The sequence below is a fragment of the Myotis myotis genome, unplaced genomic scaffold (genome assembly GCF_014108235.1).
Source record: "Myotis myotis isolate mMyoMyo1 unplaced genomic scaffold, mMyoMyo1.p scaffold_m19_p_10, whole genome shotgun sequence".
Lineage (NCBI taxonomy): Eukaryota > Metazoa > Chordata > Mammalia > Chiroptera > Vespertilionidae > Myotis > Myotis myotis.
This window is the reverse complement of record NW_023416314.1, coordinates 45,943,046-45,958,122: the sequence shown is the minus strand read 5'-3', so window position 1 is coordinate 45,958,122 and position 15,077 is coordinate 45,943,046. Positions and strand designations below refer to the sequence as shown.

Genomic DNA, 15,077 nt, shown 5'->3' with positions numbered 1-15,077 from the left:
ATGCATACAAGTCCTTCGGTTGATCTCTTACCCCCCCACCCCAACCCTCCCCGGCCTTCCCGCTGTAGTTTGACAGTCTGTTTGATGCTACTCTGCCTCTGTATCTATTTTGTTCATCAGTTTATAATGGTCTCTATTATCCATGAATGAGTGAGATCATGTGGTATTTTTCCTTCATTGACTGGCTTATTTCACTTAGCATAATGCTCTCCAGTTCCATCCATGCCGTTGCAAATGGTAAGAGTTCCTTTTTTACAGCAGCATAGTATTCCATCGTGTAGATGTACCACAGTTTTCTAATCCATTCATCTGCTGATGGGCACTTAGGCTGTTTCCAGATCTTAGCTATGGTAAATTGTGCTGCTATGAACATATGGATGCATATATCCTTTCTGATTGGTGTTTCTGGTTTCTTGGGATATATTCCTAGAAGTGGGATCACTGGGTCAAATGGGAGTTCCATTTTTAACTTTTTGAGGAAACTCCATACTGTCTTCCATAGTCGCTGCACCTGTCACCATATTCTTGTGCCACTGCCTTCATTAAGGCCCTCATCATAGCTGGTATCTTGAGTTCAGCACCCTTCTGTAACCACCCTGCCAGCACTCTAACTCGCCTCCACTCCCTCTATCCATAATACCTCTGCCAAGTTAATCTTCTAAGACATTATTTTCATCCTTTCACTTACTTGACCAAAAAGGTCAGTATCTCTTTATCACCAACCGAATACGGCACACTTACCTTTCCAGCCTTACATCCGGAATAGGGCACACTTACCTTTCCAGCCTTACATCCGGAATACGGCACACTTACCTTTCCAGCCTTACATCCGGAATAGGGCACACTTACCTTTCCAGCCTTACATCCGGAATAGGGCACACTTACCTTTCCAGCCTTACATCCGGAATAGGGCACACTTACCTTTCCAGCCTTACATCCGGAATAGGGCACACTTACCTTTCCAGCCTTACATCCGGAATAGGGCACACTTACCTTTCCAGCCTTACATCCGGAATAGGGCACACTTACCTTTCCAGCCTTACATCCGGAATAGGGCACACTTACCTTTCCAGCCTTACATCCGGAATAGGGCACACTTACCTTTCCAGCCTTACATCCGGAATAGGGCACACTTACCTTTCCAGCCTTACATCCGGAATAGGGCACACTTACCTTTCCAGCCTTACATCCGGAATAGGGCACACTTACCTTTCCAGCCTTACATCCGGAATAGGGCACACTTACCTTTCCAGCCTTACATCCGGAATAGGGCACACTTACCTTTCCAGCCTTACATCCGGAATAGGGCACACTTACCTTTCCAGCCTTACATCCGGAATAGGGCACACTTACCTTTCCAGCCTTACCTCCGGAATAGGGCACACTTACCTTTCCAGCCTTACATCCGGAATACGGCACACTTACCTTTCCAGCCTTACATCCGGAATACGGCACACTTACCTTTCCAGCCTTACATCCGGAATACGGCACACTTACCTTTCCAGCCTTACATCCGGAATACGGCACACTTACCTTTCCAGCCTTACATCCGGAATACGGCACACTTACCTTTCCAGCCTTACATCCGGAATATGGCACACTTACCTTTCCAGCCTTACATCTGGAATACGGCACACTTACCTTTCCAGCCTTACATTCGCTTCTCCGGGACAAGCTTTCTACTGCAGCCAAACTTGGTACATCTCTTCTGCCTTTTTGCTTGTGCCATTTCTCACGCTTGTAGTGCTCATCCTCTTCCTGAGCATGTATCCTGAATCTTCCTCAATCTTAGGGCCCACCTCGTAATCTGCTTCTTCTCAGAACATTCCAGTCCACACTGATAATAGCCAAATACCTATTGCAGTTTACAAAATGCATCTGCCTGAGAAGTAAACACTGTCAGTCCCATTTTATGAATGAGAAAACTGAGGCACAGAAAGTTGAGTGACTTGCCAGAGGCTATGGAGCAGCTAATATAGTTTAGCCTTTAGTCTCCCCTCCCCTTTTCCCCCCTCCTCTCCCCTCCCCTCCCCTTTCTCTCCTCTCCTCCCCTCCCCTTCCATGAGTTTAACTCAGTGACCACAACCTCTCTGACCTCACAGCATTATGGTCTTCATCACTCCTTCTATCCTTAATCACATAATGCCTATGACCAGCAGAAAGAGGGGCCTTGAGGGTGCAGGGCAAGGTCCAAGATGAGATCATCTCTATTTGATATCAAAACTGGCCAATAAGTATATAAGGGATGAGCTGAGCTAACTGGAAACTACCCTGTATGATGCTCTGTGAATTAAGGTAAGCTGGGTAGAGCTTTGGGAACGAAAGGTGTCCTGTAGCAAGGACCAAGACTGTCCAGAGGTGGAGGTAGGGTTCTGGGTGATGGGACACTGCTTCTGGACAGTTTTGCCAGGTTCCTTGGTTATAGAGGAGCCACATCCTGTCAGGCCACCTGACGGAATGGGAGGCCTCTCTGAGTGGACCAGCACTATGTGTTGTGTTCTTTGCTCACCTAACATTCTTTTCATTGGTTGTCTCTCCAGGGTTGTCTCTCCTGGGTGGTTATCTGGCTCAAGTTTTCAGCCAGCTTCCTCTCCTTTACAAGGCAGGCAGGTAGCTTCAACAAAAGGCTCACCTAGGGTTGTCCGTGTGGGTCAGTTTCCCCAGGCCGACCAGCTCTGGGAGGGCAAACAAAGCCGAGTTCTATGTCTGCAGAGTTGAGTAGCCTTCAGACATTAGGCATTAAGTGACCTGTCTGTTCCTCCCTGTCAGGCACACTGGCCATGACTGCTGACAGGCGTCCTTCTCTGTGACATCTTCTGAACTAGAGCATGACATTGTGACATCTCAGGCATCTGGGCTTTCCCAGAGAGGCAGGGCCTTAGAAAATACCTGTGAAAGATGAGCAGAAAGGAGATGATGCAAGGCAGCAATCTGGTGAGGCAGGTAAAAGTGGTACTGGCTTTTTTGCTACCCTACTACCTCTCTCCAGGTGGCCGTGTGAGCACACTGCCACTCGGAAGAGGGCCCTGGTGGTTCCTCTTTCCTCTCCTCTCTGGATTCCTGAGTATATCAGCAATCCTTCAGGCAGCAGCAACAGCATGAGTGGATGCAGCCTTGTTTTTTGGCTCTTCCTCTTTAGATTTGGACATTTGGAAATGTTATATTGCTTTCCTTTTTCAAGTAGAGGATTGTTAAGATGAGAAGAGTCAGATTTCTGTTCTACATGAGAATCAGAGCAAAACTTAGAAATCCAAATTGGATTCAGAAACAACTTAAAAATGGTCAGGTAACAGAAAAGACAGTAAAACATTTAAAAATTTTTGGAGGGAAAAAATATAAGTAAAAACATCTCGAATCATAATACCTTACAATGCTGTTTTCATGACCTACCTTTTAGCTCTCATCTACATGGATGATCACAGTATACAAATCCTTCTGTAGTCTGCTTTTCGTGTAATTCTGTGATATTTTTCTGTCTCACTATCCAGTCTTCATGATTTTTAAAAAAATTTTATTTTAGAGAGACAAGAAGGGGGAGAGAGAGAGAAAGAAACATGGATGTGAGAAACAGCAATAGGTTGCCTCCCATACATGCCCCAATCGGGAATTGAACCCCAACATTGGTATGTGTCCTGACTAGGAATCAAACCCACAATGTTTTGGTGTACAGGATGATGATTCAACCAACTAAGCTACCTAGCCAGGGCTATGATTATTATTTTTAACAGTTAAAGCGTGATTTGTTTTTAGCAATACTATAATTTACTAAGCCATTTTCTCATGTATTTTGTTTTCTTTTTTGTTGTTCTTGTTGTGTTCTTTGCTATTAGAGACAATGATACAATGAACATTTGTGTATATGTAGTTTTTTTCTCCTATTGAATAATTTGTCCAGGATAAATCCCTAGGAGTGAGATTGCTGGATTATAGGGTATGAACATTTTTATGATTCATTTTATGTTGCTATATATTTTTTTCCAAATGGATCGTACCAATTTATGCATTAGAACATGTATAGTTTCCAATTTCAACTACACCAGGCCCAGGATTTTTTCTTTTTCTTTTATCAGTAGTTTTTGATAAATAGCAAATGGCATCTAAGGGAAAAATCCATAGGCCCACAGGGTTTCCCTCAGCACAAAGTAAAAATAATCTAATTTGAGGATTAGGAATTTGTGGGAGTCTTTCCTTTCTGTGTTGTATAGGTTTTTAAAAATCTCATTGTACTCCATGGCAAGCGCATTCCTAGAGGCTTTGTTGGAAGCTGGGATGGAAAGCCTTGCTGGCATTAAACTCCGAATAGCAAAATGCGAAGAGAAGAATTCTCGGATCTTTTAGAGCAGCTTCCCCACTAGCACAACAAATGGGAGCTTAAATAGTTGGGTATTAATTTAATTTCAGATGATAAAATTAGTGAAAAGAAACATAGGTTTATTTCCTGCCTCTGTTTCTAGTTGCTGAATGATATTGAACAAATAGCATATTCTCTTTGAATCTTAGCTTTCTTGTCTGTATAATGAAAAATGACTGAGATTCAGTGATTCATTTTAGAAATATTTATTGAGTGTTTTCTGTTTTCAGGTACTATATATATATATATATACACACTAGAGGCCCGGTGCACAACATTCGTGCACTTGGGGGTGGGTAGTAGGGGGTCCCTCAGCCCAACTTGCACCCTTTAGCAGTTCAGGAGCCCTCGGGGAATGTCCTACTGACTGCTCAGGACCACGGAGGCATGAGAGGCTCCCACCACCACCACTGCACTTGCCAGCCATCAGCACGGCTTGTGGCTGAGCAGCACTCCCCCTGTGGGAGCACACTGACCACCAGGGGGCAGCTCCTGCATTGAGCGTTTGCCCCCTGGTGGTCAGTGCGTGTCATAGTGACCGTTCATTCTGCTGTTTGGTCGATTTGCATATTACCCTTTTATTATATAGGATAAGCCAAGCAGTGAGGGGCCAGTACAGTGGTAAACAAGAAAGACAAAGTCCTGCTTTAGGACTGTGTCTAAATCAGGAAACAAGTAGAGAAATAAATAATATATCACATTCAACACAGCCTAGCATAGCATGGGTATTCTCTCATTACCTAGCGTTTCTCTCTCCTATTTTCTGCCTAAAATGAGTACATTTTAATGATAATTTATTCTGTTCTACCCATGCAAACAATCTTTGAAATTCTTATTCCCTATGTGTCATGGAATGACTTGTTCTTTCAATGCTTGGCAAGGTTAGAGACACTGGTAAACATTTCCCTTTTCTCAGATCCCTGAGTGTGGGATGTTAAAAGGCGGTGGTTGGTGAGCAAGATAATCTTCTATGTGAGGTTTCCCATTCTTCAAACTTGTTGTTTCATTTAGTCCAGGTTTCTCTGTGACTTAAAGCAGAGGACGCAAGCTAATTGAGAGTATATTTTGTTTGATTCATGCTGTTTTCTTAAGTTTTTTTTTTTTTAACTAAATTAGTTGCCAGTGTTTTAAAATTTAATTTATCGCGTGATTTTAGAGAGAGGGAGAGAGAAAGTTACATCAATTTTTTTGTTTTGTTTTTGTTAATCCTCACCTGAGAATATTTTTTCCCCATTGATTTTTTTTAGAGAGAGTAGAAGGGAAGGAGAGAGGGAGAGAGAGCGAGAGAAAAACATTAATGCAAGAGAGACATCGATTAGTTGCCTCCCACATGTGTCCCAATCTGGGCCAGGATGGAACTTGCAACCCAGGTACGGGCCGTTGTACTGGTTGGTGGTAATCCAACCTGTGACCCTTCCATGTACAGGCCAACATTCTAACCACTGAGCCAAACCAGACAGAGCTGTAACATCAGTTTGTTGTTCCACTATTTATGCACTCATTGGTTGCCTCCTGTATGTGCTTTGACCAGGGATTGAACCTGCAACCTTGACATATTGGGATGATGCTCTAACCAACTGAGCTATCTGGCTAGGACAATCTTTTAAAATTTAAATAAAAATCTGAGTTTCTGGAGTTTTGAGAAACTAAAGTTTGGGAACACTGATCCACATCCTTTTAGGTGAATATGTCTGGCCCCTGTAGGTATTTGAATTTAGGGGGTGATAGAAAATAAGTCATTTGACCTATGTTTCTCTGTCTCTCTCCCTTCCTCCCCGCTTGTCCCTAAATCAGAGACTCATTGCTTGGCTGTGCCTTTATTTTAATCTTCATCCTCACAGAGTTACTCTAATTGCTTTTCAAGGACAGGAATTAAATACTTATTTCTTTATATTTTCACTCTGCATAGAGTCTACTGGTGTTGGAAAGCCATGCCACCTCCTTTTATTCCCAGAATTGTTATTCACAATCTAATGCAGCAGTTCTAAAAATATGGTCTATAGACCTATGAGAGTCCTAGAGACCCTTTCAGGGGGTCCACAAGGTCAAAACAATTTTCATAATAATACTAAGATATTATTTGCCCCTTTCACTGGGTGGCATTTGCATTGATGGTGCCAAAGCAAAGGCCAAAGATGGTGTGTAAAATTGCTGCTACAAGTCATTGTACACTGCAAGGCATTTGCATTAAAGAAGAAAAGAAAAAAGCCAGTTTCACTTAAGAATATGGGGAGGGGGACATGGGGGGGGGGGAAGCTGCCAATCAGTGGTTCTCCCATCGTTGACCTCCCTTCCTTCTTCCTTTCTTATATTTTTAATCATTGTTGATGTTTCTCTCTCTCCCTCTCCCTTCCTCTTTGAAATTAATAAAAATAAATTAAAATAAAGAATTTCCATGATGATGCCCTGGCTGGTGCTCAGTTCGTTGGAACATCTTCCCATACAACTAAAATGTTGCGGGTTCGATTCCTGGTGAGGGCACATACCTAGGTTGTGGATTTGATGCCCAGTTGAGACATGTAGGGAAGCAACCGATGTTTCTCTTTTACATTGATGTTTCTCTTTCCCTTCCTCTCTCTCCAATCAATGAACATATCCTTGGGTGAGAATAGAAAAAAAAAATGTCCGTAATAAAGCAGTAAATATTTTATTAAATCTCAATCCTTGAATACATGTCTTTGTAATGCTCTGTGTGAAAAAATTGCAAGTATGCAAAAAGCGCTTATGCTGCTTGTGCTGCTATTTGAATTGCAAGCTGAACTAGCCTTTTTTTGGTGGGAGGGTAGACACCAGTTTTACTTGAAAGAACAACTGAAAGATAAACTGGTTATTCAGGCTTGGGAGTTTGGTAGGTATTTTCTCAAACATGAAGTGAGCCTATTCAAGGAAAAAACTGACAGTATTTGCTGCCAATGATAAAATTTGAGTTTTCAGGCAAAAAATGGAATTCTGGGAGAGTTATAGCTGTTTCTATGAGTTTGACAACTTTCTAATAGTTAAAGAATTTTCCATGAGATTAGAGGTGCTATTAAAGAGTATATTGTTGTTTTGGTTATTATATGATAAAACATGTCAGTATCTGGAGCATCTGCATAAGTTGTGGAACCAATATTTTCCAAATGACCATGCTTGGTGTTATGAAATTATGCCTGGGTAAAAGAGCAATTCATAGTACAAAATTCATAGTGGAATTTAAGTAACAGAGATTCCACATTGCAACTAACCTTTAAGAAACTACCCCTTGTTGAATTTTGGTGTAGTATCAAAGAGCAATAGCCACAATGATCTGATAAGGCTATATTGAAATATTGCTAATTTTTCCCAACTGTATAACTGTGTGAGGCTGGATTTTTCTTCATATACAGTAAACAGAAAAACATAGACCAGATTGACTGCAGAAGCATGTATGGAAATCCAACTCTTTTCTATTAAGCCAGACATTAAAGGAAAAACAATGTCACTGTTCTCACTAAATTTATTTTTTGAAAATTGTTATTTTTTCCCAGTATGTTATTCATGTTGACATGTAATAGGTTTATTATTTTGTAATGAATTAATATTTTAAAATTATCTCAGTTTTAGTTTATATCATTGTAAATAGCAATAGCTATAACCCACATAAACAAAGTCTCTTTGGGGTCCTCATTAATTTAAAAATGTTCAGGGGTTCTAAGACCAAAAAAGTTCGATATTTTCAGTCTAACAAAATAAACTCAGCTATTTAAACCTTCTAAGGGAGACTGCCCTCACCTCCACTGGGGCTGTTACTATGGGTGCTGTCTGTCTGGGAAATAACTTCCCTTAGAGCCCCACAATGAAGTAGAGGTGAAAGGCTACCCATTACTTTATTTAGTGGCATCTTGCTGGGCCTCCAAGCAGCCAGGCCTCTCCCAGCCCCATCACCTTTTGTCCTTAAAGGACTTGTCCTTAAAGTCCCAAATCTGTGGACTGAAGTGAAAGTTCTCTCAAACTTGCATAATTACAGAGCTCCAGATTGGAATGAAATGATTTTTGTTTTGTTTCTTAAATAAGTACAAATACAAAATTAGGTACACTCCATTTGTTCTTATACAATTACAAAACTTGAATTGCCGCTATAACTTAAATGCAGTGCTTCCTTTGGGCTAAGTTTGGCAAACTTACCCTCCAATCCCCACCTCCACCAATGATGAGGGCCCAATTTCCCCACCTCCTTTGAAACATTCATCATTGTGTTTCCAATGTCATTTATACTTCATGTGGCAAGAGTGCATCGTTTATATATTACGTCTTCCCCTTTCTCTTTTCATCGGCCTGAGATAAAGTAGTACTTGGTGTGAACTACCAGTAGATCCTAAACTCTTAACGCTGCCCCTAAAATCTTGTCATGGATATGTAGATGACTCAGAATATTTATACTTTAAAAAACACTTATCAGAATGAAACACTAATTTTAAAAAATTCTTGGAGAGAACTCATGAAAATATGTGTGTGGACCTCAGCTTGAATAACATTTCAGTAGTTAAAGACTGGAATCTGGAATGACTGACCTGGTTTGAATTTGAATTTGGACTCTGCTATTTATCATCTGTTTTTGTGCAGTTACCCAATCTCTCTGATCCTCAGTTTCCTCAGCCTGTCCCTCATGGTTTTATATAACCCCTATCTCCAAGGGTAGCTGTGAGGATTGAGATACAGTATATGAAACACCTGGCATAAACCTGGCATTTAATAAATTTCATTTTTTCCCCCCAAAATGAAAGCTTGGATTAAGCTTGTCCACTAATAAAGAGGCAAGGTAAATCTGGGACACTTTTGAAGGCAAACAAACGCTGTAAGAAACACACAGTCTAGCTTTGTTTTCCACAGCAGAGATGCTAGGTTCTGTCTTTGGGCCCGAGTGAGAGGTGAGGCTGTGCCATGATGTAGGGCATGAATTCCAGTTCTGGGGAGGAACATGGCCTGGACTTCTGAGGCCTTGGTCTCTGAGTCTTCTCTGGCCTGTCCAGGAATATCCTCCTTCCAAAAGAAATAAATCATTCTGCTTTTTAAAAAAGTTGATTTGGAGGGAGGGAGGGAGAGAGAGGAGGGGAGAGAGAGAGAGAGAGAGAGAGAGAGAGAGAGAGAGAGAGAGAGAGAGAGAGAGAGAGGAGAGAGAAAGAAAGCGTGGGAGGGAGAGAGAAATATCGAGAGAAATATCAATTTTTATTCCACTTATTTATGCCTTAATTGGTTGATTCTTGCCTATGCCCTGACCAGGGATCAAACCCACAACCACCTGAGCTACTCGGCCAGGACAAATCACTCTGCTTTGTGCTTCACTTACAGGGAGTGGAGCTTGCTCACTCTACACGCTGCTTCACGCCTGAGGATATCAATGGAAAAGCCCCAGTCCCGGGCACAGGCATGGGCTTGGATATGGACGTGAGCTTTATGGGGCTGCCACTAGTTGACCAGAAACACAGCAGTGGACAAATGGAGGCTGTGGTACTGACTTGCTTGTTGTGCCAACAGGACCTGCAATATGTGGGTGCCTGGCTCCTCCCCTGCCAGCATTTGATCTGTAAGGACTGCTTCCAGGGCTTGATCCAGGAGCTAGGGCAGGTTGCCCAGACTCATGGGACTGTCCCAGAGGGTAAGTATAAAAACAGGACAGGTTCACCTCCTTCTATATAACAGGTTTCTCCTGTTTCAGAGGAACTGAATTTCAGGTGTAGAAAAAGAATCTGGATTTAAGTGCCCAAGGGACAGTCATTGCTGGAAGCAACTCTTTGGGGAATCTCTGAGACAGCAAATCCTCTTGATACCTAATATATCTGTTTTGTAAACTGGGACTTTTCATGTTTGGGATTTCCTTAAATTGGTAGCAGACTAAGAAACCAGGGAAGGTTTTGATCCAAGGTTTGGCTGACTCCTCAGATGGAAAGGAGGGTCCTGGCTCACTAAACTTCCGAGGCAGGGAAAATGGGCTGGGTTCCTAGGATTGGTCAGGAATGGATTTTGAACAGACACACTGGCTAGTGAACCATTCACCACCTAAGCTGCTGCCCTGCTGGGAGGAGGAGCTTGTGTCTTGCTTCTGCATTTCAGGTTTCCTAGGAAACAATCTCCGTGAGAACTGCAGGTCCTTGGAGACAGGAATCAGGTCTCTTCGTTTCAGTATTGTAGCACAGGGCAGCGAATAGAGGTGCAATGAGTATTTGTTGAATGACCTTAATAGGATGAGAAAGTCAAATAAGTTGACACTGTTTAGAAACATCATTTTTTATTATCAAAGTGATATAGCACAAGTCTAGGCTCTCTTTGAGGCAGTATAACTTCGCATTTGTCTTTAGATCTGAATTTTGAGCCCTCTAAACTCTTGAGCAGGCTACCTAACCCCTCTGAGTCTCTGTGGAGAGTTTGGAGCACAGAGAAGATTTGGTCTACTTTGAATTTTTATATTAATATCTGATTTTTAAACGTATAATTTAAACTATTTTCCCTTAAACTTTTGATTTTTAGCTTAAAAATATTATTCTGTTTATAAATGGCAAATTTTAACATCGTCTTTAAGGGCCTTTCATTAATATTTGAACATATTTACAAGCTTAGTATTTGCTTTTATAAATTAAATGTATTTTCTTTTTAAGTAATGCAATTGTCTAGCAAATAAGCATTCCTAATTACTTAAAGAACACTTAGAAATCCAATAAATTAAATTTATAAATATGATGAATCTTAAATATATCTTAAAAGTTCCAGCAATGTTGGGTTAATATCCAGAATATATAAAGAAACCCCAACATCTCAACAATAAAAATACAACCCAGTTAAAAATGGCAAAGGACCTATATAGACATTTCTCCAGACAAGATAAACAAATGGCCATTAAGCATGTGAAAAGATTCTTAATATCACTAATCTTAGGGAAATATAAATTAAAACCACAATGAAATACCATTTCATATTCAGTAGCTATTATTAAAAAAAGAACAGAAAATAGTAAGTGTTGGTCAGGATGTGGAGAAATTATATACTGTTGGTGGGAATATAAAATGGTAAGGCCTCTGTGGAAAACAGTATAGTATTTCCTAAAATGATTTAAAAGCAAAATTACCATATGATCCAGAAACTCCACTTTTGGATATATACCCAAAAGAATTAAAAGTGGAGATTCAAAGAGATATTTGTATACTCATGTTCGTAGCATTGTTTTCCATAGCCAATAGGTGGAAGTAACCCAATGGGTAAATGGCTTAAAAAATGTGGTATGTACATACAATGGAATATTATTCAGCCTTAATAAGGGAGGAAACTCTGACACATACTACAACATGAATGAATCTTGAGCACATTTTGCTAAATGAAATAAGCCAGTCACAAAAAACAAATGCTCTAGGATTCTACTTATACAAGGTACCTAGAGTAGTCAAATTCATAGAGACAGAAAGTAGAATGGTGGTTGCCAAAGGCTAGGGACAAGGGGATATGGGACTTACTGCTTAATGGTATAGTTCTAGTTTTGCCAATTTTAAAATGAGGTTGTTGTTTTGGGGTAACTTTTTGTTCTGTTGATAGTGTCCTTTGATGCATAAAAGTTTTTAATTTTGATGAAGTCCAATTTAACCTATTTTTTCTTTTGTTATCTGTAATTTTGGTGTCATATCCAGGAAGTCATTGTTAAATACATTGTCATGAAGCTTTTACTCTGTTTTATTCTAAGAGTTTGATAGTTTAAGGTATTATGTTTAGGTCTTTGAGCTCACCTATGATTTTTAACAAGAACTAATATGCATGTCTCGAAGTTTTGTTTGACTCCAAAATCAGAAAACTAAATTTATACTAATGACAATAATCAGAATCATAATGTTTGTTGCCAAGTTTTCCAAGTGCAATGGAGACCAAAATCATAAGCTTTGTGTCATTATATCTGGGCATCTCGGTCCTAATATGCCTGCCACTTAATAGTTATGTAGCCTGGGCAAGCTCTCTTACCTGTAAAATGGGTATGATGATAGTAGTAATTAACTCAGGATTATTATGACGATTAAATGAGAACATACATATAAAACATTCTGTACTATGCTTAGGATATAGTAAGAGACCAAGAAATGTGAAAAAAAATACTATTATTTAGAATTTGTGAAACTGAAAAATATCTGTTAGATGCAAATATGATTGTTTTGGAACTAGAGGGGCAATTTCTTGAATATATTGCATCTTATATGTTTTTGTATGCCCTATGGTCTGAGTAGGTCATTGTTACCTTCCATATTTGCATTTATGGGTGAAGAGTAGAATAATCTTCTACTGGTTGGAGGTTTTAGGACCCTATGATGATGTGTGGTATTTGTTGGTTTGTCTGTCTGTCTCCTTCGCAGGTATTTATTGACTTTTGTGTACTGAGCTTTATGGCATTTAGGGTACAGATATAAAAAGACAGGGTCCTTGCCTTCAAGGAGCTCGTACTTTATTGAAGGACAGATTCATAAAGAGATGACAATCATCAGTGTGGCAGGGATGTGAAGAGAAGATTGTTTCAAGTCCAGGCAAGGGAACAGTACCTCTGAAAGGTTTGTCAGGCACCAGGACTGGTGGATATCAGTCGCTTACTGAATGTTTCTGAAGGACTAAAAGAATGGCACCCAAATGAACTGTCCCATAAAAAGAAGAGCTGTCACCTATTTCAGGTAAGGTTAGTGAGATACCCAATCCCTGAACTTAGATTTCTGGTCCATAATTTGGAAAGCCATGCTTTGGGAGTCTGGTTCTTTGGAAAGAACTTTTAGCACGGCCACTTGATCCAGCAGAGAAGGAGCACAGACTTGCTAAAAGGTTTATCCTATTTCTGCCAATCTGGGGTTTTCAAAGGTAAAATATGGGAGAAGGTAGCAGATTATCAGATCAGCTCAGCTCAAATTAAAGTTCACTTATCCTCAAAGCTTGTGATCTACTCTGTAGCACTTTGCTTGGGGAGATTCCGTGCTTACTGGAATCCCTGAACTGATGGGAGACTCCATGGAAAATCCTTGAGGAAAGAACCAACTCTGCAGCCTGAGTCATCAGGTGCAAATCTTTAATTAATGCAGACATAGCGTAGCTGAGATTCTCCCCAGCAGCTCCATCATACTAGGAAATGGCTCTGCATCAGGTCTCAGGCCTCTGAGGAAACCAGCTGGGCCAGGTATTCCAAAGCTAGTGATAGGGACCAGAGCAAAGGCAGTAGTGTGCTTAGCAATGCAGTGGGATGACCGGAGCTACAGGCTCTGTGCAGAGAGGCTGAATCAGGAGGTCACGGTTCAACTCCTGGTCAGGGCACATGCCTGGGTTGTGGGGCATGCAGAAGGCAGCTGATCGATGATTCTTTCTCATCATTGATGTTTCTATCTCTCTCTCCCTACTTCTTTGAAATCAACAAAACACACACACACACACACACACACACACACACACACACACACAATAACATCAAATAACCACCATAGCCTCGAGCTTCCTGAAGGTAGTGACAGGTGACAGCATGTCTGTTGTAAATTGCAAATGCTGAAAGGGGGAGCAGTCTCTCCCTCAGTGGGCAGGCACTGGGGCTTTGGGAAGGTCCAAAGAGAAGGAACTGATGCAAGATGCTACAACCTCAGAGTCAGAGTGGGAAATGAGGCTTTTCTTAATGAGCAGCTCAGCTGGAGGGGCTCCAATGGCCTGGGGAGAGGGAGGAGGTGGGGGTTGGGGATGAGGTCTCAGTTACAGGAGCTTGGCAGGCTGACTCCTATTTGCTTGTTCCAGGTGCTGAATTGTGTCCAACATTGTGGGTCCTGTTGTGGGTAGTGACCCAGGCCTCCCCAGTGGAGGTCAGGTTGCTGAGCTGGGCTGAGCTGGGTGTGCAGCTGTCCCAGAAGCTGGAGCTCTGGAACCCTATCAGCAAGCTGGCTTTTTAGCTCAAGAACAGTTTCCTTACGTAATTGGCTCTCTAGGGCACTGGGACTGGCACTGTGCACCTCAGAACAATACCTGCTACTGGGAGAGCAATTCCTCTGGTAATAGGAAGGAGGCAGGCTGTGTTTTGGGGAAAGGTTATAGCTAGATTTGCTGGTGGAGGGAGCTCATGGTCGCTGTGATTGAAGGACAGGATTTGGAGGAGCCCCTTGTTTGCTGGAACTCTCTCATTCAAGGGGCATCAGTCACAGTTGATGCTGTGGAGGATGGAAATCAGGAAACACCCTTGGAGCTTATCTCTAACCCCTCACTGCATAAATGAGGCATCAGGAGTCCAGAAAGGGCTAGAATCCTGCTTAATATCACATAATTAATCACTTATAGAACCAAAACAACAACAACAACAACAACTACAAAAAAACAGCTCTCTTGCCTGCCGGTCCAGGGCTTGCCTGGGCTTGAGGGCCAGTAGGAACTGCAGACCCACAGTAAGAACTCCACTGCCCTTGGTTCCCCCACTGTCTCTGTCCAGGCCCAGGTGGAAATGGGGACAGTGGCTTGGCATGGAGTATGTCAGTGCATCAGTCCTTGGAAGTGAAAAGAGATAGAGCTGCCACTCTGCCAGATGAGAGGAGCTCAGATTCATCCTACGTGTACTTCCTGCATGCCACCATGGGTTCTTGATCTGGCACAGAAAGCTTGTTTCACAGTTGGGTGGTCCCCAGGAGCATGGGCTCTGAAAGTTGTGGACCCTTCATGTCCAGTCTCAGCCTGTGACCTGGCCTTCATGCCCAGATTCTGACTCTTGGCTAGATCTGTTGCCTGGCCCTGC

At 41.7% G+C, this 15,077-nt stretch overlaps 1 protein-coding gene across 1 annotated transcript in view; it reads left to right on the top strand.

The window, feature by feature from the left end:
* The first annotated feature begins 9,667 nt into the window (after positions 1 to 9,667).
* The window catches only part of TRIM66 (tripartite motif containing 66), a 45,320-nt gene continuing 39,910 nt past the window's right edge, over positions 9,668 to 15,077 (top strand). The window contains exon 1 of the mRNA XM_036325287.1: positions 9,668 to 9,965. Within this exon, the coding sequence (XP_036181180.1) occupies positions 9,737 to 9,965 (229 nt within the window). The 5' untranslated portion in view covers positions 9,668 to 9,736. The remainder of the gene's footprint in view (positions 9,966 to 15,077) is intronic.